We start from the raw sequence: 20,202 nt of genomic DNA, 5'->3' as shown, positions 1-20,202 counted from the left end.
TGAACTTCAGATGCACCCTCTACCTGGAATTCCATGTGGATTCTCAGAAATCTGCCTTAAAACATGGTTAACTAGTTTATAGTTTATATTTTATCCTTCCTAGCAAAGTCAAAAAGTAAAAATACATCCACTCAAATATTTGTGAATTCATTTTGGAATGTAAAAACCACATAAAAGTAACATGGGTTCCATCAAGCACTCAGCCATTCCAGCCTTTTTATTGCTAATAAAAATAATTCCATGTGCATAGAAGCACTTGTGCCATTTCCATTGCAATGTAAACTGAAGGACTCTAAGCAATGTCCTTATCAGAACTTACATATGGAGCTCGACGCTATTAATTTACTACTGTGTGTTTTCAAATTCGCCAATACATAGGGTGTGAACACCAATATTGCCCTTTTATAGGAGTAAGCAGGGAAACTTCTGTGTACAGGAGGAGTAATAAAAGTTGTCTGTGTGTGGTTTGGTTCGGCTCCTAGGTCTGTTCAAAACGGCATCAATACTGGGGAGACAAATATCGGTGGAGAGCGCACTCAATGAGTGTGGTGTACAGCAGGCCAGCCAGCCGTGGATTGATCTCACCTCAGTCTTTTGCTGGTATCCCAGTATGGGTCAACCAGCTATCGGGCATGTGTCCCACTCAGCCGGAGACTGGGCATGTGACTGCAGATATGACCGTCTCTCATCTTCTCCCCACAGATAGTAATCCTGTGTACAGCGCTGATCAGCCAAGCAAGGTCATGAACATTCAAACACCTTCAGCTCTGAGCGGTACTGCATGCTGCAGCCACTCATTGCTTGGAGATGGGGGAGGGGGTTGAGACAGGGAGTGAGGGTGCAGTAAGCGTACAGAGGAAACAGGGACCCTGTAGACTTTAGTTTTGCTCATTATGTAACGTGTTTTGAAAGGGAATTCAGCTGCCCTTTCTTCATCAGGCAAATTATAGGGGAGAAACAGCACTTTATGAAAAAGGAATGAAAATAAGACAATTAGGATTTATAGTATATGCATTTGTATATGGATGTTTTTATTCTGTAAAAAATAAAATACTGTTTTTAAATCACACAAAAAACAAAAACAAATTACATATTCTTAAATGTAACACTAGTTTTGTAAATGAGATCAAATACAATATTTCCCCTAAAAAGTGCCAGTGGCCATTTATCTGTATTTATATTTGTGACATATAGGGTTAGGGAAAGCTAATATAAATCTTAACAAAACTACTTACTATACATGATCCTGGTCTCACATAGACCATTTAGTTCATCAGAATGTGTTAATTAACATAAAGTGCCCCTAGATGATAGAATCCTAATTACACAGTCTTAACAAATCTTTATACTTGTGAACTGACTGACTATATTTTAGACAGTCCCGCAAATATAAGTGGTGAGATTATCCAAACAAAACTGTATTGTTACTTTTTGCAGTTCTATGCTTGTAATACTCAGTAACATGTGAAATAATTAAAAAAAGAATCTTTGTGGCAAAAGTGTATCTCCCCACTTTTGGGGGAGAAAAAGTGCATCTTATAGTGCGAAAAATACGGTAGTCTGTGTCTAGCCATAAAAATGCATGGTTGAGTGCCATATATATATATTTTTGATAATTTACCATGGTTTTTATTTAACATACTCTTATCATGTTATTAATACTTTGCAAGTTTTGCCTTTATGTATGTAACATTTGCAAAATGTATATTCCTAGAATAATCCTAATGCTTAATGTAGTCAGCCTGCACTAATTATTTGATATGTTTCTTTTGTTTTCAGACTTTCCTGGAATACTCTAACACTGGTTCAAAATTTGTATTCGGAGAAAAGTATGTTGACCACTTTTTTGCTTTTAAGGTAAGATCTACACAGTACTATGACACAAATAGAAAAAATGTGATCTCAAGTGTTACGCAAGTTAGAGGCTACATTAGTGAAATCTTCTGGAGACAAAGACAGATATAAATGGTGATATGAGTTAAAATTGGTCACTGCATGTATTGAATTGAGTTGTACAGTGGTGACAGGAGACAAGGAACGACAGGGGTGTTGTCAGGGGCGTAGCTAGAAATCTCTGGTCTCCCCTGCAAAACCTTTGATGCCCCCTCCCCCCGAAGAAGCAAGAAAATTAGGCACCAGCTGCACTGCCAAGTTTGGGTGCCGCCATGGCCATCCACATTAAAATCAATTGCAGAGGGAAAGTTGGGCACCTGCTATCTGTAGCCACAGTTTGCATAGTGGGCAGCCTCCGGCACACAAATTTCCATCTATGACTAATATTGCTATGGCCTCAATTCACGGAGCATTATCAAACGTTTATCAAACACTTTATCAAACGTTTGATAATTTACCTCATGGGTAAAATCTCATTTTAAATTCACTAAGGTGTTATATATTTATCGAATATTTTACCGATAAAACATTCAACAAATATATAACACCTTAGTGAGATTTTACCCATGAGGTAAATTATCAAACGTTTGATAAAGTGTTTGATAAATGTTTGATAATGCTCCGTGAATTGAGGCCTATGACGCCTATGGCGCCACCCCAAATTTTGTGTTTTTTTTGTGACAAATTTGTGGCAAGATAAGTGTTAATGTTAGGCATCACGAAGGTGGGGGTTTTAAGGTCAGGCATGAGGGGGGATGTTAACATGGTTAAGTGTGTATGGGGGTTGGAAGAGTTCTATGTGAGAGTAGGTTTAGGTTTAGCTGTAGTAAACACACATAGACCATTACATGTAAATGGAATGAAAGATACAAATAAACATCATAAGACAAACATGCAGAGAGAGTCATCAGCCATGTGAAAGTTATGGTGGCCATACACTGGTCGATTTGCCATCAGATTCGACCAACAGATAGATCCCTCTCTGATCGAATCTGATCAGAGAGGGATCGTATGGCTACCTTTACTGCAAACAGATTGTGAATCGATTTCAGCCTGAAACTGATCACAATCTGTGGAGCTGCCGCTGCTGCTGCCCTGCCCCCCCTGCATACATTACCTGCTCTGGCCGGCGCGAGTCCCCGCTGGCTTCTCCGCTCCGGCCCCGCCACGCTCCGGCTACTGAACTTCCTGTCCAGGGGAAGTTTAAACAGTAGAGGGCGCTCTACTGTTTAAACTTCCTTCCGGGACAGGAAGTTCTGTGTAGCTCTGGAGCCCGAAGCCCGAAGCGGAGAAGAAAACCAGGGGACTCGCGCCGGCTGGAGCAGGTTATGTATTAACGCTGTATTGCGTCGGTCGTCGGGAATTCGAACGCCGCTAATGACGCACTCCCGACCCGCCGATGACCAAGAAAAATCTTCTGCATTGATGGGTCAACGGGAATCGATGGGAACGATCAGTTTCGGATGGAAATCAATCGTTCTGTCAGCGGTGTGCGCGGCGATTTCACAGCCGTTTCGATCACTGTGATCAAAACGGCTGTATATCGGCGGGAAAATCGTTAGGTGTATGGGCCCCTTAAGAGAGACAGAGAGACAGAGAAATCACAGGCAAGTTGCAGGAAGCAATAAAAAAATAGCACTACTGCATCTCACAAAGATTACCATTTGTTGGTGGTGGGGGAGGAGCAGAGAGAGAGAACCACTCATTATCTGTTGCCTGATAAAGAAAAGTAAACAGCAGAAGCATTACTCGAGAAGGAGAGCTGAGTAATTAGTGCTGATCACTTATTTACATGCTCACTGCATGCAGCACTCACAGGGCTTACAGCCACAGTCAGGCTGTATCACAATGGCTTATGTACAGTTACTGTTTTCTCCAAAGTCGGGACAGGAGGAAGTCCCAGACCATGTTGTATGCTTGAGGGACTGGGCAGAGAATCAGGGAGGAACACACTGCTACACAGCATTTGGGGAGGGAGTGGAGAGGCTGGGGGCAGGGCACTGTACATAAGACCCAGCTGCACACTGAATAGGGGCTGTCTAAAAATATTTGTATGATTTCTTATCAGTGGCTGAGCAGATGCAGTCATTGGAATAATTGTACAGAGAGCAGAAAGCTTTTTCTCTACATACTCTTTGATGTCAGTCTCTCAGGATTGGAAAATAAACTACAGTACCCCCAATTCTTTGCAAAGCATCCCATGACACTTTACGTGCCGCATTGCTATTCCACTTAAGTGGCCGCTCTCGGTTGGGGGAGGATAGGGAAGGTAATTTTTAAACTAAAGGTGAATTTCATACAGGTTAGAAAAATAATGAAAAAAAAAGAATATATATAAATATTTTCTTACACTGTTAATGGTAAGGTTCTCAAACTTTGCACAATTGACTGGGATTAAAATTCAGAAAAGTGGGTGGGGCCTACAAAAGCCAATCAAAAATCACCTATTGATTTTTAAGGGGAATATTTAATTGCTGCCAATCTTGCACTGTTAATGACACAAGCCTCAAACCTGGTACAGTTGGTAATTGGGTGACTGGGGTTCAAATTCAGAAAAGGGGATGGAGCCACAGCCAGATTTGTTTCATTTCAATGCAAATATTAATGTCAGAGACTGCGAAGCTCACAAACTAGGCCATTGAGTAATTGAGTATTAGGGTTAGAAAAAGTGAGCGGAGCCAACACCAGCCAAATACATACTCGGGCAATGCCGGGCCATCAGCTAGTATATATATATATATATATATATATATATATATATATATACTCATGGTAAAGGATTTCCAAGGCAATTTTCACAGATTAATGTTTGGTTCCCTTTAAATAAGATGTTGGGTTGTTATTCTTTGGTACTCTGTGGCAACCCCACTTTGTGTTATTTGTTGTGCATTAATCACTTAAAAGAGAAAGTTGTTATAAAAAGAGAAAATTGTTATAGTATTCAAAGTCATGCTGACATCACAGGACTGCATTCAGCAGATAATTGTGTGGTAACTTGTGTGGTACCAATATATATATATATATATATATTATTTGTTTTCCACAAGTTGAGACTGATGTTATGTCTGTTGCACTCCTGACAAAGCCTAAATTGGGTGAAACATGTTGTCAGACATGTCACTGTACTAGTGTTGGGCGAACAGTGTTCGCCACTGTTCGGGTTCTGCAGAACATCACCCTGTTCGGGTGATGTTCGAGTTCGGCCGAACACCTGACGGTGCTCGGCCAAACCGTTCGGCCATATGGCCGAACTAAGAGCGCATGGCCGAACGTTCCCCGAACGTTCGGCTAGCGCTGTGATTGGCCGAACGGGTCACGTGGTTCGGACCCGAACGCGCTCTGATTGGCCGAACGGTCACGTGGTTCGGGTAAATAAATACCCGAACCACGTCATATCTCCGCCATTTGTCTGTGGGTTTAGCTTTGGGTAGGCAGGCAGGGTAGTTCGCGCTCCAGCCACGCTAGCCAGGGTCCCCCCTGTCATTGTGTCACTGCTGGGAACAGTAGTACACCGCTTGCTCAGCCACACTATATAGCATTCTGTTTACTGCCACTCTGTGTACCTCGCTCAGCCACACTATATAGCATTCTGTTTACTGCCACTCTGTGTCTGCTGGGAATAGTAGTACACCGCTTGCTCAGCCACACTATATAGCATTCTGTTTACTGCCACTCTGTGTACCTCGCTCAGCCACACTATATAGCATTCTGTTTACTGCCACTCTGTGTCTGCTGGGAATAGTGGTACACCGCTCGCTCAGCCACACTATATAGCATTCTGTTCACTGTTCTGTGTCTGCTTGGAATAGTGGTACACCGCTCGCTCAGCCACACTATATAGCATTCTGTTTACTGTTCTGTGTCTGCTGGGAATAGTGGTACACCGCTCGCTCATCCACACTATATAGCATTCTGTTCACTGTTCTGTGTCTGCTGGGAATAGTGGTACACCGCCCGCTCAGCCACACTATATAGCATTCTGTTCACTGTTCTGTGTCTGCTGGGAATAGTGGTACACCGCTCGCTCAGCCACACTATATAGCATTCTGTTTACTGTTCTGTGTCTGCTGGGAATAGTGGTACACCGCTCGCTCATCCACACTATATAGCATTCTGTTCACTGTTCTGTGTCTGCTGGGAATAGTGGTACACCGCCCGCTCAGCCACACTATATAGCATTCTGTTCACTGTTCTGTGTCTGCTGGGAATAGTGGTACACCGCTCGCTCAGCCACACTATATAGCATTCTGTTCACTGTTCTGTGTCTGCTGGGAACAGTAGTACACCGCTCGCTCAGCCAGAGTATATAGCATTGTGTTTACTGCCACTCTGTGTACACCGCTCAGCCAGACTATATACCATTGTTTACTGACACTCTGTGTACACCGCTCAGCCAGACTATATACCATTGTTTACTGACACTCTGTGTACACCGCTCAGCCAGACTATATACCATTGTTTACTGCCACTCTGATTCTGCTGGGAACAGTAGTACACCGCTCGCTCAGCCAGACTATATACCATTGTTTACTGACACTCTGTGTACACCGCTCAGCCAGACTATATACCATTGTTTACTGCCACTCTGATTCTGCTGGGAACAGTAGTACACCGCTCGCTCAGCCAGACTATATACCATTGTTTACTGACACTCTGTGTACACCGCTCAGCCAGACTATATACCATTGTTTACTGCCACTCTGATTCTGCTGGGAACAGTAGTACACCGCTCGCTCAGCCAGACTATATACCATTGTTTACTGACACTCTGTGTACACCGCTCAGCCAGACTATATACCATTGTTTACTGCCACTCTGATTCTGCTGGGAACAGTAGTACACCGCTCGCTCAGCCAGACTATATACCATTGTTTACTGACACTATATAGCAGACTATATAGCATTGTGTGTACACCGCTCAGCCAGACTATATACCATTGTTTACTGACACTCTGTGTACACCGCTCAGCCAGACTATATACCATTGTTTACTGCCACTCTGATTCTGCTGGGAACAGTAGTACACCGCTCGCTCAGCCAGACTATATACCATTGTTTACTGACACTCTGTGTACACCGCTCAGCCAGACTATATACCATTGTTTACTGCCACTCTGATTCTGCTGGGAACAGTAGTACACCGCTCGCTCAGCCAGACTATATACCATTGTTTACTGACACTCTGTGTACACCGCTCAGCCAGACTATATACCATTGTTTACTGCCACTCTGATTCTGCTGGGAACAGTAGTACACCGCTCGCTCAGCCAGACTATATAGCATTGTGTTTACTGCCACTCTGTGTACACCGCTCAGCCACACTATATAGCATTGCGTACTCTGCCAGTCAGTGTGTATATTGCTGGGATCAGTAATACTCCACTCACCGTCAACCACTATATGAGCTCAACATGAGTTCCCCAGAGACCTCCGCTGTGAGCAGCACTCCCAACAACAGCAACAGCCAACGCCCCACGCAAGCTATAACATCCACCCCAGCAGCCAGTGGTCAGCAGCAGCCCTCCCCGGAGGAGAACGTTGTGTCCATCAGTCCGTCGCCAGAGCGATTAATGAGGGCTGCCATTGAGGAGATGATGGGGCCTGATGTGGAGGAGGAGGTCTGGCTCAGGCCAGCATCCCAAGTTAATGTTGAGGACGATGAGGGGTCTGTGTCTGGGGATGTTGGGGTGGCAGAGGTGGTGGGTGGGTCAGACTCAGGAGAAGAGTTGTATGATGAGGATGATGATCGGGACCATCTGTATGTGCCTCAGAGTCCGACCCCGGAAAACATGTTGTATCGTGTGTTTAGGTACTAAAATCTGCGTTCCCTCCCAGTAGTGTTGGGCGAACAGTGTTTGCCACTGTTCGGGTTCTGCAGAACATCACCCTGTTCGGGGTGACTATATAGCAGACTATATAGCATTGTGTTTAATGCCACTCTGTGTACACGGCTCAGCCACACTATATAGCATTGTGTTTACTTCCACTCTGTGTCTGCTGGGAACAGTAGTACACCGCTCACCCGCCACTGTATAGCATTGTGCTCTGTGTCACTGCTGACAATAGTGGTACACCGCTCACCCACCACTGTATAGCATTTCTGTACTGCCACTGTACTGCTGCCAGTCAGCGTGTACTTTAAGGATAAGTGAAATGAGGAAGAAATCCGGTGAAAGAGGGAGGGGCAAGGGAAGAGGTGTTTCCCCTGACGGTTCACGTACAGGCCACAGGGGAGCACCCAAGAAAACCCACTCAATACTGCCCATGTTGTCCAGGACAACAACCCTCACAGATCCAAAAGAACAGGACCAGATAATTACTTGGATGACCTCTCAAGCGTCCAGCAGTGGGTTAAGCAGCACCAGCACATCACGCACGAGGTCCGAGTCCTCAGCCAGTTAAAGTCTGGGCTTTCTTTGAAGACTGCACTGAGGATGTTACCATGGCGATTTGCAAGGTGTGCAAGACCCGCCTGAGCAGGGGGAAAAGTATTAACAACCTCTCCACCACCAGCATGAGCCGCCACATTCTATCCAAACATCCCACTCTGTGGGCAAACGCGGCAGGACAGGGTACCACCAGCAACACTGCCTCCCTTGGGTTCACCAGACTCACCACCAGACCCGCCTCAGCAGCAGCAGTAGCCCAGCCATTGCGTGGTTCACAACATTCACAAACATCAGACGATGCTGACACTGTCACTTTCCGGACTAGTGCTCTTGAGGTCTCCCAGTGTTCATCAAACACAACAACCAACAGCCCTTCGGTGTGCAGCGCTACGGTTGAGTTGTCTGTCTCTGAGATGTTTGAGCACAAGAGGAAATTGCCAGCAAATGACCCCCGGGCCGTGGCAGTAACAGCCAGCCAGCATAGCCAAGCTTCTGGCCTGCGAAATGCTGCCATATCGAGTGGTGGAGACAAACAGCTTCAAGGGCATGATGTCAGTGGCCATCCCACGTTACGTTGTTCCCAGCCGCTACCACTTTGCGCGCTCTGCAGTGCCTGAGTTGCATGAGCACGTGGTCAGCTAAATAACCCGAAGCTTGAAGAATGCCGTTGCCTGCAAGGTTCACCTCACCACTGACACCTGGACGAGTGCGTTCGGCCAGGGTCGATACATCTCCCTTACCGCGCACTGGGTGAACCTTGTGGAGCCTGGCAGCGATTCCTCACCTGCTACGGCGCGGGTGTTGCCCACGCCGCAAACAGCTGGATAACAACAGCAGCACCTACCTCTCTGACTCCTTCTCCTCCAACGCATCTCAAAGCTGTACCTCATCCGGAAATGCTAACCCAGCACCAGCAGCAGTAGGATCGTGGAAGCAGTGCAGCACAGCTGTTGGCATGCGTCAGCAAGCGTTGCTGAAGCTGATCTGCCTTGGGGATAAGCAGCACACAGGGGAGGAAATTTGGAGGGGAATAAAGGAACAGACGGATTTGTGGCTGGCACCGCTGGACCTGAAACCGGGCATGAAGCTAGACACCTGGCACGAACTGGCAATGTACGCAATAGAGGTGCTGGCTTGCCCGGCAGCCAGCGTTATGTCGGAACGCTGTTTCAGTGCTGCCGGAGGCATCATCACAGATCGGCGTATCCGCCTCTCCACAGAAAATGCAGACCGTCTGACTCAAATTAAAATGAATCAATCCTGGATTGGAAACGACTACGCAACACTCCTGGACCCCAACCAAGTAACATGACCGATGAACATCTGGGATGGTTTAGCGTTTCCGGTCCCTGTTTATTGAACCTCTCATCTGTATTACATTTATGACTGCATGGCGGCAAAAAGCATTGCTGCTATATCCGCACGCTTTTTGTCCTCATGCAAGGCCTGGGTTGTTGTGTCTCACAAAGCGTGGCCTTCTCCTCCTGCGCCTCCTCCTGTTCCATCACGTGTGCTGCTGCTGCTGCTGCTGCTGCTGGGTTACCGTTGCCGCGTGGTCCCTGTTTATGGAACCTCTTATCTTTATTACATTTATGACTACATGGCGGTACAAAGCATGCTATCCGCACGCTTTTTGTCCTCATGCAAGGCCTGGGTTGTTGTGTCTCACAAAGCGTGGCCTTCTCCTCCTGCGCCTCCTCCTGTTCCATCACGTGTGCTGCTGCTGCTGCTGCTGCTGGGTTAGCGTTGCCGCGTGGTCCCTGTTTATTGAACCTCTTATCTTTATTACATTTATGACTACATGGCGGTACAAAGCATGCTATCCGCACGCTTTTTGTCCTCATGCAAGGCCTGGGTTGTTGTGTCTCACAAAGCGTGGCCTTCTCCTCCTGCGCCTCCTCCTGTTCCATCACGTGTGCTGCTGCTGCTGCTGCTGCTGCTGGGTTACCGTTGCCGGTCCCTGTTTATGGAACCTCTTATCTTTATTACATTTATGACTACATGGCGGTACAAAGCATGCTATCCGCACGCTTTTTGTCCTCATGCAAGGCCTGGGTTGTTGTGTCTCACAAAGCGTGGCCTTCTCCTCCTGCGCCTCCTCCTGTTCCATCACGTGTGCTGCTGCTGCTGCTGCTGCTGGGTTAGCGTTGCCGCGTGGTCCCTGTTTATTGAACCTCTTATCTTTATTACATTTATGACTACATGGCGGTACAAAGCATGCTATCCGCACGCTTTTTGTCCTCATGCAAGGCCTGGGTTGTTGTGTCTCACAAAGCGTGGCCTTCTCCTCCTGCGCCTCCTCCTGTTCCATCACGTGTGCTGCTGCTGCTGCTGCTGCTGCTGGGTTACCGTTGCCGGTCCCTGTTTATGGAACCTCTTATCTTTATTACATTTATGACTACATGGCGGTACAAAGCATGCTATCCGCACGCTTTTTGTCCTCATGCAAGGCCTGGGTTGTTGTGTCTCACAAAGCGTGGCCTTCTCCTCCTGCGCCTCCTCCTGTTCCATCACGTGTGCTGCTGCTGCTGCTGCTGCTGGGTTAGCGTTGCCGCGTGGTCCCTGTTTATTGAACCTCTTATCTTTATTACATTTATGACTACATGGCGGTACAAAGCATGCTCTCCGCACGCTTTTTGTCCTCATGCAAGGCCTGGGTTGTTGTGTCTCACAAAGCGTGGCCTTCTCCTCCTGCGCCTCCTCCTGTTCCATCACGTGTGCTGCTGCTGGGTTAGCGTTGCCGCGTGGTCCCTGTTTATTGAACCACTTATCTTTATTACATTTATGACTGCATGGTGGTACAAAGCATGCTATCCGCACGCTTCTTGTCCTCATGCAAGGCCTGGGTTGTTGTGTCTCAAAGCGTGGCCTTCTCCTCCTGCGCCACCCTCCTCCTGTTCCATCACGTGTGCTGCTGCTGGGTTAGCATTACCGGTCCCTTTTCCTGGAACCTCTTATATGTATTACATTTATGACTGCATGCCGACAAAAAGCATGTTACCTGTGCAAAGAAAACAGACATTTCCCGCATTTAAAAGACAGTTTTCCCTTTGAAACTTTAAAATCGATTTTCTCAAAAACTATAAGCTCTTTTTGCTAAATTTTTTTTTCCTCTTGTACCCACTCCCAAGGTGCACATACCCTGTAAATTTGGGGTATGTAGCATGTAAGGAGGCTTTACAAAGCACAAAAGTTCGGGTCCCCATTGACTTCCATTATGTTCGGAGTTCGGGTCGAACACCCGAACATCGCGGACATGTTCGGCCTGTTCGGCCCGAACCCGAACATCTAGATGTTCGCCCAACACTACACTGTACATAGTTACTGTGAGCACACTGACAGTACACAATTGGTCCAGTCAATCATCTGCATTGCTTGTGGCTCCCACAAGTTACCATAAAATTATTTGTTGCATGCAGAGCCTGCTGTCTACTTACATCTCTTTATCATTGTACTCAATAGTGATTAATTTTTCATGTGTTATTTATCACAAGTATGACTATGTGGGTATGAGGGTATGCAGCCTAATAAGCATCACTGGCTACTTGTTGGGGGGTGCTGCCTATTATGGGTCATAAACACATTTCTGTAGTTTTTGCCAAGGGGTGCTTTGAAAAAAATGTAAAAGCCATCAAGTGGGCCCTCACCCAAAAAGGTTTGAGAACCAATTGTGTACACTATCTTAGTGAGGATAAAGTGGGGACTAGAGCAATGATCCTTAGTGGTGCTACATAAGCTGTTGCTTGTCATGAGCACACAACCATCTCATTAGGTGAGCATACACTTGCTTATTACAGTATTCTCCTTATCTTGCAATAATTATCACTGAATATTTTTAGAATGGACATTCTAAGCCTCCTATCTTTTTATCTTTAACGTGTCTAATTTTTTTGCAATTGCATTTGTGTAAAATGGGGGCTCAGAAATTGTATACAAACACTGCACAATTATCTTCTATTGTGATTTTCCCCAATTTGCTTGCAATTTCCTATTTTGATGTTATTTATTTCATACCTAATCCAATTCAAATTACAACAGGCAAATGCAGCACAAAAGGTAAAAAAAAAAAAAGTTTGTGTGCAAAATCTGTGAAAGTTACAATCATAGTGCTTTGCATTTGCACTTGCGTTTGTGATTTGGACAGGGAAAAGGTCCATAATTGAGCTAAGTTTGATAGCTGGAAAGCTGTCCTTAATCATTTGATAAGACTGACTAAAATAGTTTATGCAATGATTAATTTGCACTTAATTAGGAACTAAATGTATGAACCCTCTCTCATCATGCATATCACAAAGAATCAAGAGATGTGGTTTTATCATTCAAATTGCACTGGTCCTTTCTATCATTAATCATTCAGTCAAACACATTTTTCAGTAGAAAAATACATATATTAACACAAATCTGTACATCAGTCTTCAAAGACAGACAAATAAGGAAGAAAGAGGGACAGTGGGAATTCTTTCCCAAAGAGGTACTGTCCCTCCAAAAGAGTGACAGTTGTGAGCTAAGCATATTATATAACATCACTTGCAGTATTGATTCATTTGATCTCTATACAGGATAGTGAGGTGAAGCTGACTACTCTCCTTTGTTATAATGCAGGTGCTGCCGATCGTAATATTCTTCAGCACAGTCATGTCAATGCTTTATTATATCGGCTTTATGCAGTGGCTCATTAAAAAGGTAAATATTCAGTTTTTTTTTACTCTTTACTCGCTTTACTAGCCGGATTCCCTTCTTATTTTCACCATCTTGTATTTGTTCCTTTGGTTTAAAAAAAGTACCTTGGTGCTAAACATTCACAATGTTGCATTCACATTTAGGCATAAGTAAAGTAAAGTAAACTGTTCAGTAACAGGGTTTAGGATTTGAACCTTTTGGTCAGAGTTGCACACCCTACTAATTACCAACATTGATTTTCGTTTCTTTTTTTAATGTAAAGTTTATATTACATTCCAAAATTCAGCTGTCATTTTCAGGGCTAGTTAACAGTTCTTAGTTGCGTTGCAGAATAATTCTGCATGTCAACTCACTGCCCATACAATACTATGGGGCTGTTCACAGACAGTACTGCGTTGTAGCTGATTGTGTAAGTCTAACTCGCTGCATGCAGGCTTTGTATTAAAGTATATGTCCATTCTCCATTGTAGTAAACTCATTATTACGCATTATAACGTGTGTGTTATGCAACTGACCACTGTGAATCCGGCCTCAATGTTCTAAATGAATTGGTGTATAGTAATGGTGTAAAGTAGGCGTTTTTGATAAACTTTTTAGTTAGAACGAGAAAAAAATTGGAAATATTAGGTTGGGGTAATGCAAAAAGGTAATGAGAGGGTCTCTGTGGCTGATAGGGGCAGGATATGTTATGGTGTGACGTGTCCTCAAATTGTTATTTATGGGTCAGTAACTTTGTGACATACAGTGTAATTCAATATACTGAAATACATTCAGTATAATGTTTAAAAACTTAAGTTATATATGTCCCAGGCTTGTTATTCTCATTACATTATATGAACTTATATTGCCATGTTATATTACCATGCTGAAATGAGAGAAAAATGTAACATGTACAACTAAACTGGTATTTTTTTTGAAGGTTGGCTGGCTAATGCAGGTAACTATGGCGACAACTCCAACAGAATCTCTGGTTGCAGCAGGAAATATATTCGTGGGACAGGTATGAAATTCAAGTACACATTAAAAGGTTATATTCATGGTTTTATTACTATATAAATTAGAGCACGATCTCTGCATGTATGAGATGACACTGAGACTTTCAACTCCAGAACCAGCATTCTGAGGCCAAGGGCTCAACTGGAAGTATGTGGTGCTTAGAAGGAGAAAGACATGTGAACAAAAGTGGGCATCATACAACATTTCATATGTGCTACAACTTAGGCCTCCATTCTGGCACCTAAATGTCATAGCTGGGATGGTGGGAGTAGTTGCCTTTAGTGGGGTTCATGAAACCACAAGAATCCAATAGTTATAGAGCCCTGTAATGTGTCATTACACAGGGGAAAATCATTTTTCTTTGGAGTTAAGGCCGTGTCAAATGAGAGGGACTATTTTATAAGGCTCCCTGCACACTGCAAATCCGTTTTCCGATTCCGATTCCGATTCCGTTTCCGATTCCGATTCCGATTCCGTTTCCGATTTTCCTTGAATACATTCAACAGAAAAACGGATCAAAAAACGCAGCATGCAGTTAAGATTAAAAATCTGAATCAGAATCGGATGTAAAAACAGATTAAAAAGCGGAATCGGAATCTGAATCGCTTGCAGTGTGCAAGAGGCCTAAAGGGGCTTTTATAAAGAGGTTATTGTGCCATTATTGGATGAGCTGTTGTATACATTGACCCCTTAGTAGTTTCTATGCAACAATTTATTAAGTAGTTGCTACAAATGTTTTTCAAATGTAAACTATGACCAACTACAGCTTGGTTCAGAGATTTGAATGAAGGGAAGACATCACTGCTCCACCTCCCCACCAAATATCCATTTGGTAATATTTTGTTTTCCTTTTGTTCTTTGTAGACTGAATCTCCACTTTTAATCAGACCATACCTTGAACACTTAACCAAATCTGAAATCCATGCTGTGATGACTGCCGGTTTTTCCACAATTGCAGGAAGTGTTTTGGGAGCATACATTTCATTTGGTGTAAGTACTGGTTTCATTTACTATAGGCCATGTGTTGGAAGACTTCCTGTGGAAATTTCTTGTTTGACAGAAAAGATACGTATCTCACTTTTTGGATGACATTATCACTGCTACAATTTGTTGTTACATTTAGGTGGTTAGAAGAACCCCTTTGTGTTTTTAATAGTTTTTATAGATGTCCTATGTTCTGGTATGCTATTAACTATGATAGTAACTCTTTTTTATATGGATAATGGAAATAAAGTTATTCAGTGCAGGCACCACTCAAGTCCACAAATAGTTATTTCTCTTCCTCTGGTGATTCTCCCAGTTTTTTCTCCTCATGTGTCACAATTCAACTGCCCACACACCTGATGAAAACGTCACTTACCAGACCCCCAGGAATATTCCCAGGTAAACCCCAACCTCTATGATCGATGTTGCTGCAGGCTCCAGGTCCAACTTCAGTATCCCACTCACCACCACAGATATTACCTCTCATAAGCGATATAAAATCCTCTCTAGCATAATACTGTAAAACTAAACGTTTGGGATGCGGTGAGTTGAAGGCAGCCGACTGCTTACTGTGAAGACAGACACTGGAAGAGTCAGCCTAGGCCACCAGCCATATTGATATTAGAGGTCGGAGATGACCTGGGAATATCCTCAAAGCACCAGTAACTGCATCTGAAGAGTGCTGTTTTGATCGGGTGTGGTGGTGGCTGCATTGGGACATGCCAGGAAAAGGAACTGTGAGAATCAGCAGAGGAAGAGAAAGAGCTACAGTATATGTGGACTTGAGTAGCACTTGCAATGAATACATTTCCTATGAACTGTTAGTAATAACAGTAGGTGCACCAGAGTACATTGAAATATATAATAAACGTGTGTGTATAGAGAGCTAGAGCACATCAGATATAGTTTTTTTTAAATAAAATTATCTTTTTATTCCTATCCTTACAAATGCAGCTCACCTTTTTTTTAGGGATTCCTTTTATTTTGTGTACTAGTATGTCAAATCATCCCTGGTCTGGTATAGCAAATGTATCTTGTCTGTATCTTGTTCATATTTGCTTTAACTAACCATTAACAGACAAATGAATTTTTGCATTTCTAGGTGTCCTCCTCCCACTTGCTGACAGCTTCTGTCATGTCTGCACCAGCAGCCTTAGCTGTATCCAAGTTATTCTGGCCAGAAACAGAACCTGTGAAAATAAATATGAAAGCCCTAAAGCTGGAAAAAGGGTAAAGGTTATACAAAAAGCAGTTATTTAATGCTGAGCTCATTATAATATGTAGAATGCAAAGATGGATATGTTATTGCAAATACCTCCTTTTTTTTCTAAACACCTTTAATATGCAGAAGGGACTGTGTAACGCCATATAGTGGTAGTAAAAGGAAAAAAAAACATCCTTCACCTTATCAGACCTTATGGAGAGCTAGGGTGCCGGGGGACAGTGATGGGCTGCGGGTGGCAATAAGAATGTACAAGAAGCTCTCTGCTGACAGGAGAGTGTCTTGTGGGCAGGCAGATCATTGAATCAGACTGACTCAAATCCGCCCAGCCACAAGACTCTCCTGCCAGCATGGCGTGCATTGTTTATCCAAGCAGGACAGTGTGCAGAGGGAAGGAAAGCGCTTCTTACACATTCTTATTGCTGCCCACAGCCCACCTGCACTCAAGCTCTCCAAAACGTGTGACAAGTTGAAAGATGTTTTTTTTCCCTTTTATTAACCACTATGGGCCATATCCTATTCCAGGTGATAATTAGCTTGCAGATGTGAGCTACTTATTACCTTGCCATCGCGCGAGGATTATCGGAAAATCCTATTGCCCATATCCTTCGCGCGACGGCCGCTCGTTAGGGAGCATTACTCAGGCGAAAGCCTGAGCGATGCTCCCTTTTACCGGGCAATGGGGAGTGAGGTTTACGCTGTGGTGCTGTCCTTCAGCACCACGGCCTCACTCCCCACACATGCGCACTCGCCCGCCTAACATCCGCCGCCATCTTCTGCCGCTGCATCTGGGGGTCTCCTTTACTAAGGAGATCCTTTACTAAGGAGATCCCTAGAGCTCCCCGTCGGGTCGCCGCACATGTTAGAAGCCCCCCCACGTAGCTCTGCCGGGCACCCCTGTAAATATACATACCGCCGCTAATCCCTCGACGGCTCTCGCCGCAAAATCCGTTGCATAATTACAGTCTATATATCACTGTAATGTTTGTGCACATAGGAGCCCGGACAAAGCATCTTTGAATTTGCAACCGGGGCTCCCCATTGGTCCACTGTCTGAGCCAAATGCCCTGGCTGCAGATTCAAGGATGCTTTGCCCGGGCTCCTATGCGCACAGAAATTACATTGAAAGATACACTGTAATTACGTGACGGAATTTGCGGTGAGAGGTGTCCGGTGATTAGTGGCTGTATGTATCTTAACAGTGGTGCCCGGCAGAGCTACGTGGGAGCTTCTAACATGTGCAGCGACCCGACGGGGAGCTCTGGGGGTATCCTTATTAAAGGAGACCCCCAGATGCTGCAGTGACGACGTGCATTAGCTGGTTTAGACCTGCAGGTCTAAGCTAACTTTCATGTCTGCAGGGGTAATTGTATACCGTGTAAAGAATTAGTTGGGTGTATCGCCCAAGCGAGGTTTTTTTCCACCTTGTGTGGTCTAAAGTTTAATAAGATTAGGTGATGCCCCCATCGCCTTTGTTAAGAAATCGCCAGCGCTAAGTTCAGCAATAGGATATGGCCCTATGTGTAATAACAAACTCTCTTCTGCCTATTAAAGGTATTTAGAAAAAAAGAAAAACTTTGCTCATGTACCATGTTCACTACACTTGTTGAATTATATTGAATATTAGTTGAATGCGCAAATACTGACACTAGTTTCTTTGAATCAGGGACGCAAGGAACATTCTGGAAGCTGCAAGTCAAGGAGCCTCTGCTTCAATCCCCTTGGTAGCAAATATAGCGGTGAACCTGATGGCTTTTCTGTCACTGTTAGCGTTCTTCAACTCTGCCCTTTCCTGGCTGGGAAATATGTTTGATTATCCACAGCTAAGCTTTGAGGTAAGCACTGCTTTTTACATGTAATAATACAGTTTAAAGAATATAATAGCAACTGTAAGCCATTTATTGGGCTCATTAAAGAGACTTCGTAACAAAAATTGCATCCTGTTTTTTATCATCCTACATGTTCCAAAAGCTATTCTAATGTGTTCTGGCTCACTGCAGCACTTTCTACTATGACAGTCTCTGTAATAAATCAATGTATCTTTCCCCTGTCAGACTTGTCGGCCTGTGTCTGGAAGGCTGCCAAGTTCTTCAGTGTTGTGGTTCTGCTATGAACTCACTCTTCCTGGCCCCTCTATGCACACTGCCTGTGTGTTATTTAGATAAGAGAGAAGAGAGAAGCTGCTCTAATCAGCTGGATAAATCGTCCTCTGAGCTGGCTGGGCTTTCACATACTGAGGAATTACAAACAAGGGCAAAGCTGTTTGCAGGAAGAAAAGAGCAGCCTGAAACTTCAGTGCATGGGGAAAGAAACACACAAATGATCTCTTGAGATTCAAAAGGAATGCTGTATACAGCCTGCTTATGTATGGATGTATTTTCTATGTGTGGACATACTGTACATCAACCTACTTCCTGTTTTAGTGGCCATTTTGTTTGTTTACAAACAAACTTTTTAAAACTGTTTTTAACCACTTTTAATGCGGCGAGGAACGGCGAAATTGTGACAGAGGGTAATAGGAGATGTCCCCTAACGCACTGGTATGTTTACTTTTGAGCGATTTTAACAATACAGATTCTCTTTAAATAACCAGTGCAAATTTAAAATATTTCTTATCTCAGACCGTCAGTGCTGGAATGGAGTGCAATTACTTGTGCATGTCGAGATCACACCACACACAGGGTGTAAACCACAGGGATGTTATTAAACAAAATGAACAGGAACTGTTGCATGATTTAACATTGGTACTTTTATATTGCCAAAGACTTCATTGCTTCACCATGCTGCCATGATTCACCAAAATTGGTGCTTAGAATGTAAACTCATGCTCCTCAATATCTCTCCTTGTAATGATCCGCTCAGCTGTCTGCACAGGCAGACAGCTGTTTGACCATTCCTTAAGTCTGTGGGCTGCAGGTCTCTGGAAAAGAGACCTGTCTTCATTTTGCAAGTTTCAGACCTGCTCTGCTGCTGAGGAATTTGCATACACTTGTCATGCAAATCGCCTAGCTGCCTCCTTTGAATGCTTGCAGTATAAATACCATATGCTTCCACAATCCTTTGCTGGTCATGATGGTTTGTTACTGATTAAACACTCCCAGAGTGTCAGCCTTGCTATTGTTTGCTAAGATTATCTTAGAGTATTCCTGGGGACTGCACTAGGCATCCCTCTAGTGCAGTCAGTTTGTATTATTTGTATTGCCTGTTCTGTCTGGTCTTGTCATTGCGATTGCATTGTCGTCAGCGCTTGGCGATGGTGAATCGTTTGGTCCATAACCTGGATCGCACTTGCCCTAGCGTTAGTGACAGTGGATCTCTCTAGTCTATGTCTTGGAGTTTTACCGTAGCGGCGGTTGCTACTGGTTACTCCTTCTGTCTGTCTTGCCATGTGGATTGCACTTGCTCTGGTGGAAAAGAGCAGTGGATCCTGCTAGCTCTGCTTCTGTACTTGGATCACACTTGCTCTGGTGGAAAAGAGCAGTGGATCCTGCTAGCTCTGTTTCTGTACTTGGATCACACTTGCTCTGGTAGAAAAGAGCAGTGGATCCTACTAGCTCCGTTTCTGTACTTGGATCACACTTGCTCTGGTGGAAAAGAGCAGTGGATCCTGCTAGCTTTGTTTCTCTACTTGGTTCACACTTGCTCTGGCGGAAAAAGCAGTGGATCTTTCCTGTCCTGTCCCTGAACTCGTAGAATCAGGAGCGGCACACCTTTCCGTACTGTATGTGGGTGCTGATCCTTTGATGCAAAGCAACATCAGATAATATTCCAGAAGTCCAAAGGTAGGTTCGCACACCAGCTTTTCAGATAAGCCAAAGATAGTTTTATTCCATCATAATGTGTCAACACTATGCATGACAATTGTTTCGGGGCCACGCAGGGTCCCCTTCCTCAGATACGTGCAGTTCAGATCCCTGAACTCGGATCGCACTTGCTCTGGCGGAAGAGCGGTGGATCTTATCTGACCTATTCCTGTTTTCCATTCGTCTGTCTGTCTGGAGCAAACGCTTGCGGTTGCCTGAGGTAAGGCAGCTGTTT

At 44.3% G+C, this 20,202-nt stretch overlaps 1 protein-coding gene across 1 annotated transcript in view; it reads left to right on the top strand.

Annotated features, from left to right (window-relative positions):
* The window catches only part of SLC28A3 (solute carrier family 28 member 3), a 94,695-nt gene that overhangs the window by 60,706 nt on the left and 13,787 nt on the right, over window positions 1–20,202 (top strand). Inside the window, exons 8-13 of the mRNA XM_068271421.1 lie at window positions 1,780–1,857; window positions 12,885–12,965; window positions 13,882–13,962; window positions 14,823–14,948; window positions 16,045–16,172; window positions 17,831–17,999. Of these exons, the coding sequence (XP_068127522.1) occupies window positions 1,780–1,857; window positions 12,885–12,965; window positions 13,882–13,962; window positions 14,823–14,948; window positions 16,045–16,172; window positions 17,831–17,999 (663 nt within the window). The remainder of the gene's footprint in view (window positions 1–1,779; window positions 1,858–12,884; window positions 12,966–13,881; window positions 13,963–14,822; window positions 14,949–16,044; window positions 16,173–17,830; window positions 18,000–20,202) is intronic.

Source organism: Hyperolius riggenbachi, chromosome 1, assembly GCF_040937935.1.
Source record: "Hyperolius riggenbachi isolate aHypRig1 chromosome 1, aHypRig1.pri, whole genome shotgun sequence".
Taxonomy (NCBI): Eukaryota; Metazoa; Chordata; class Amphibia; order Anura; family Hyperoliidae; genus Hyperolius; species Hyperolius riggenbachi.
Note: the sequence above shows the minus strand (reverse complement) of the source record. Positions and strands in the feature narration are given on the sequence as shown.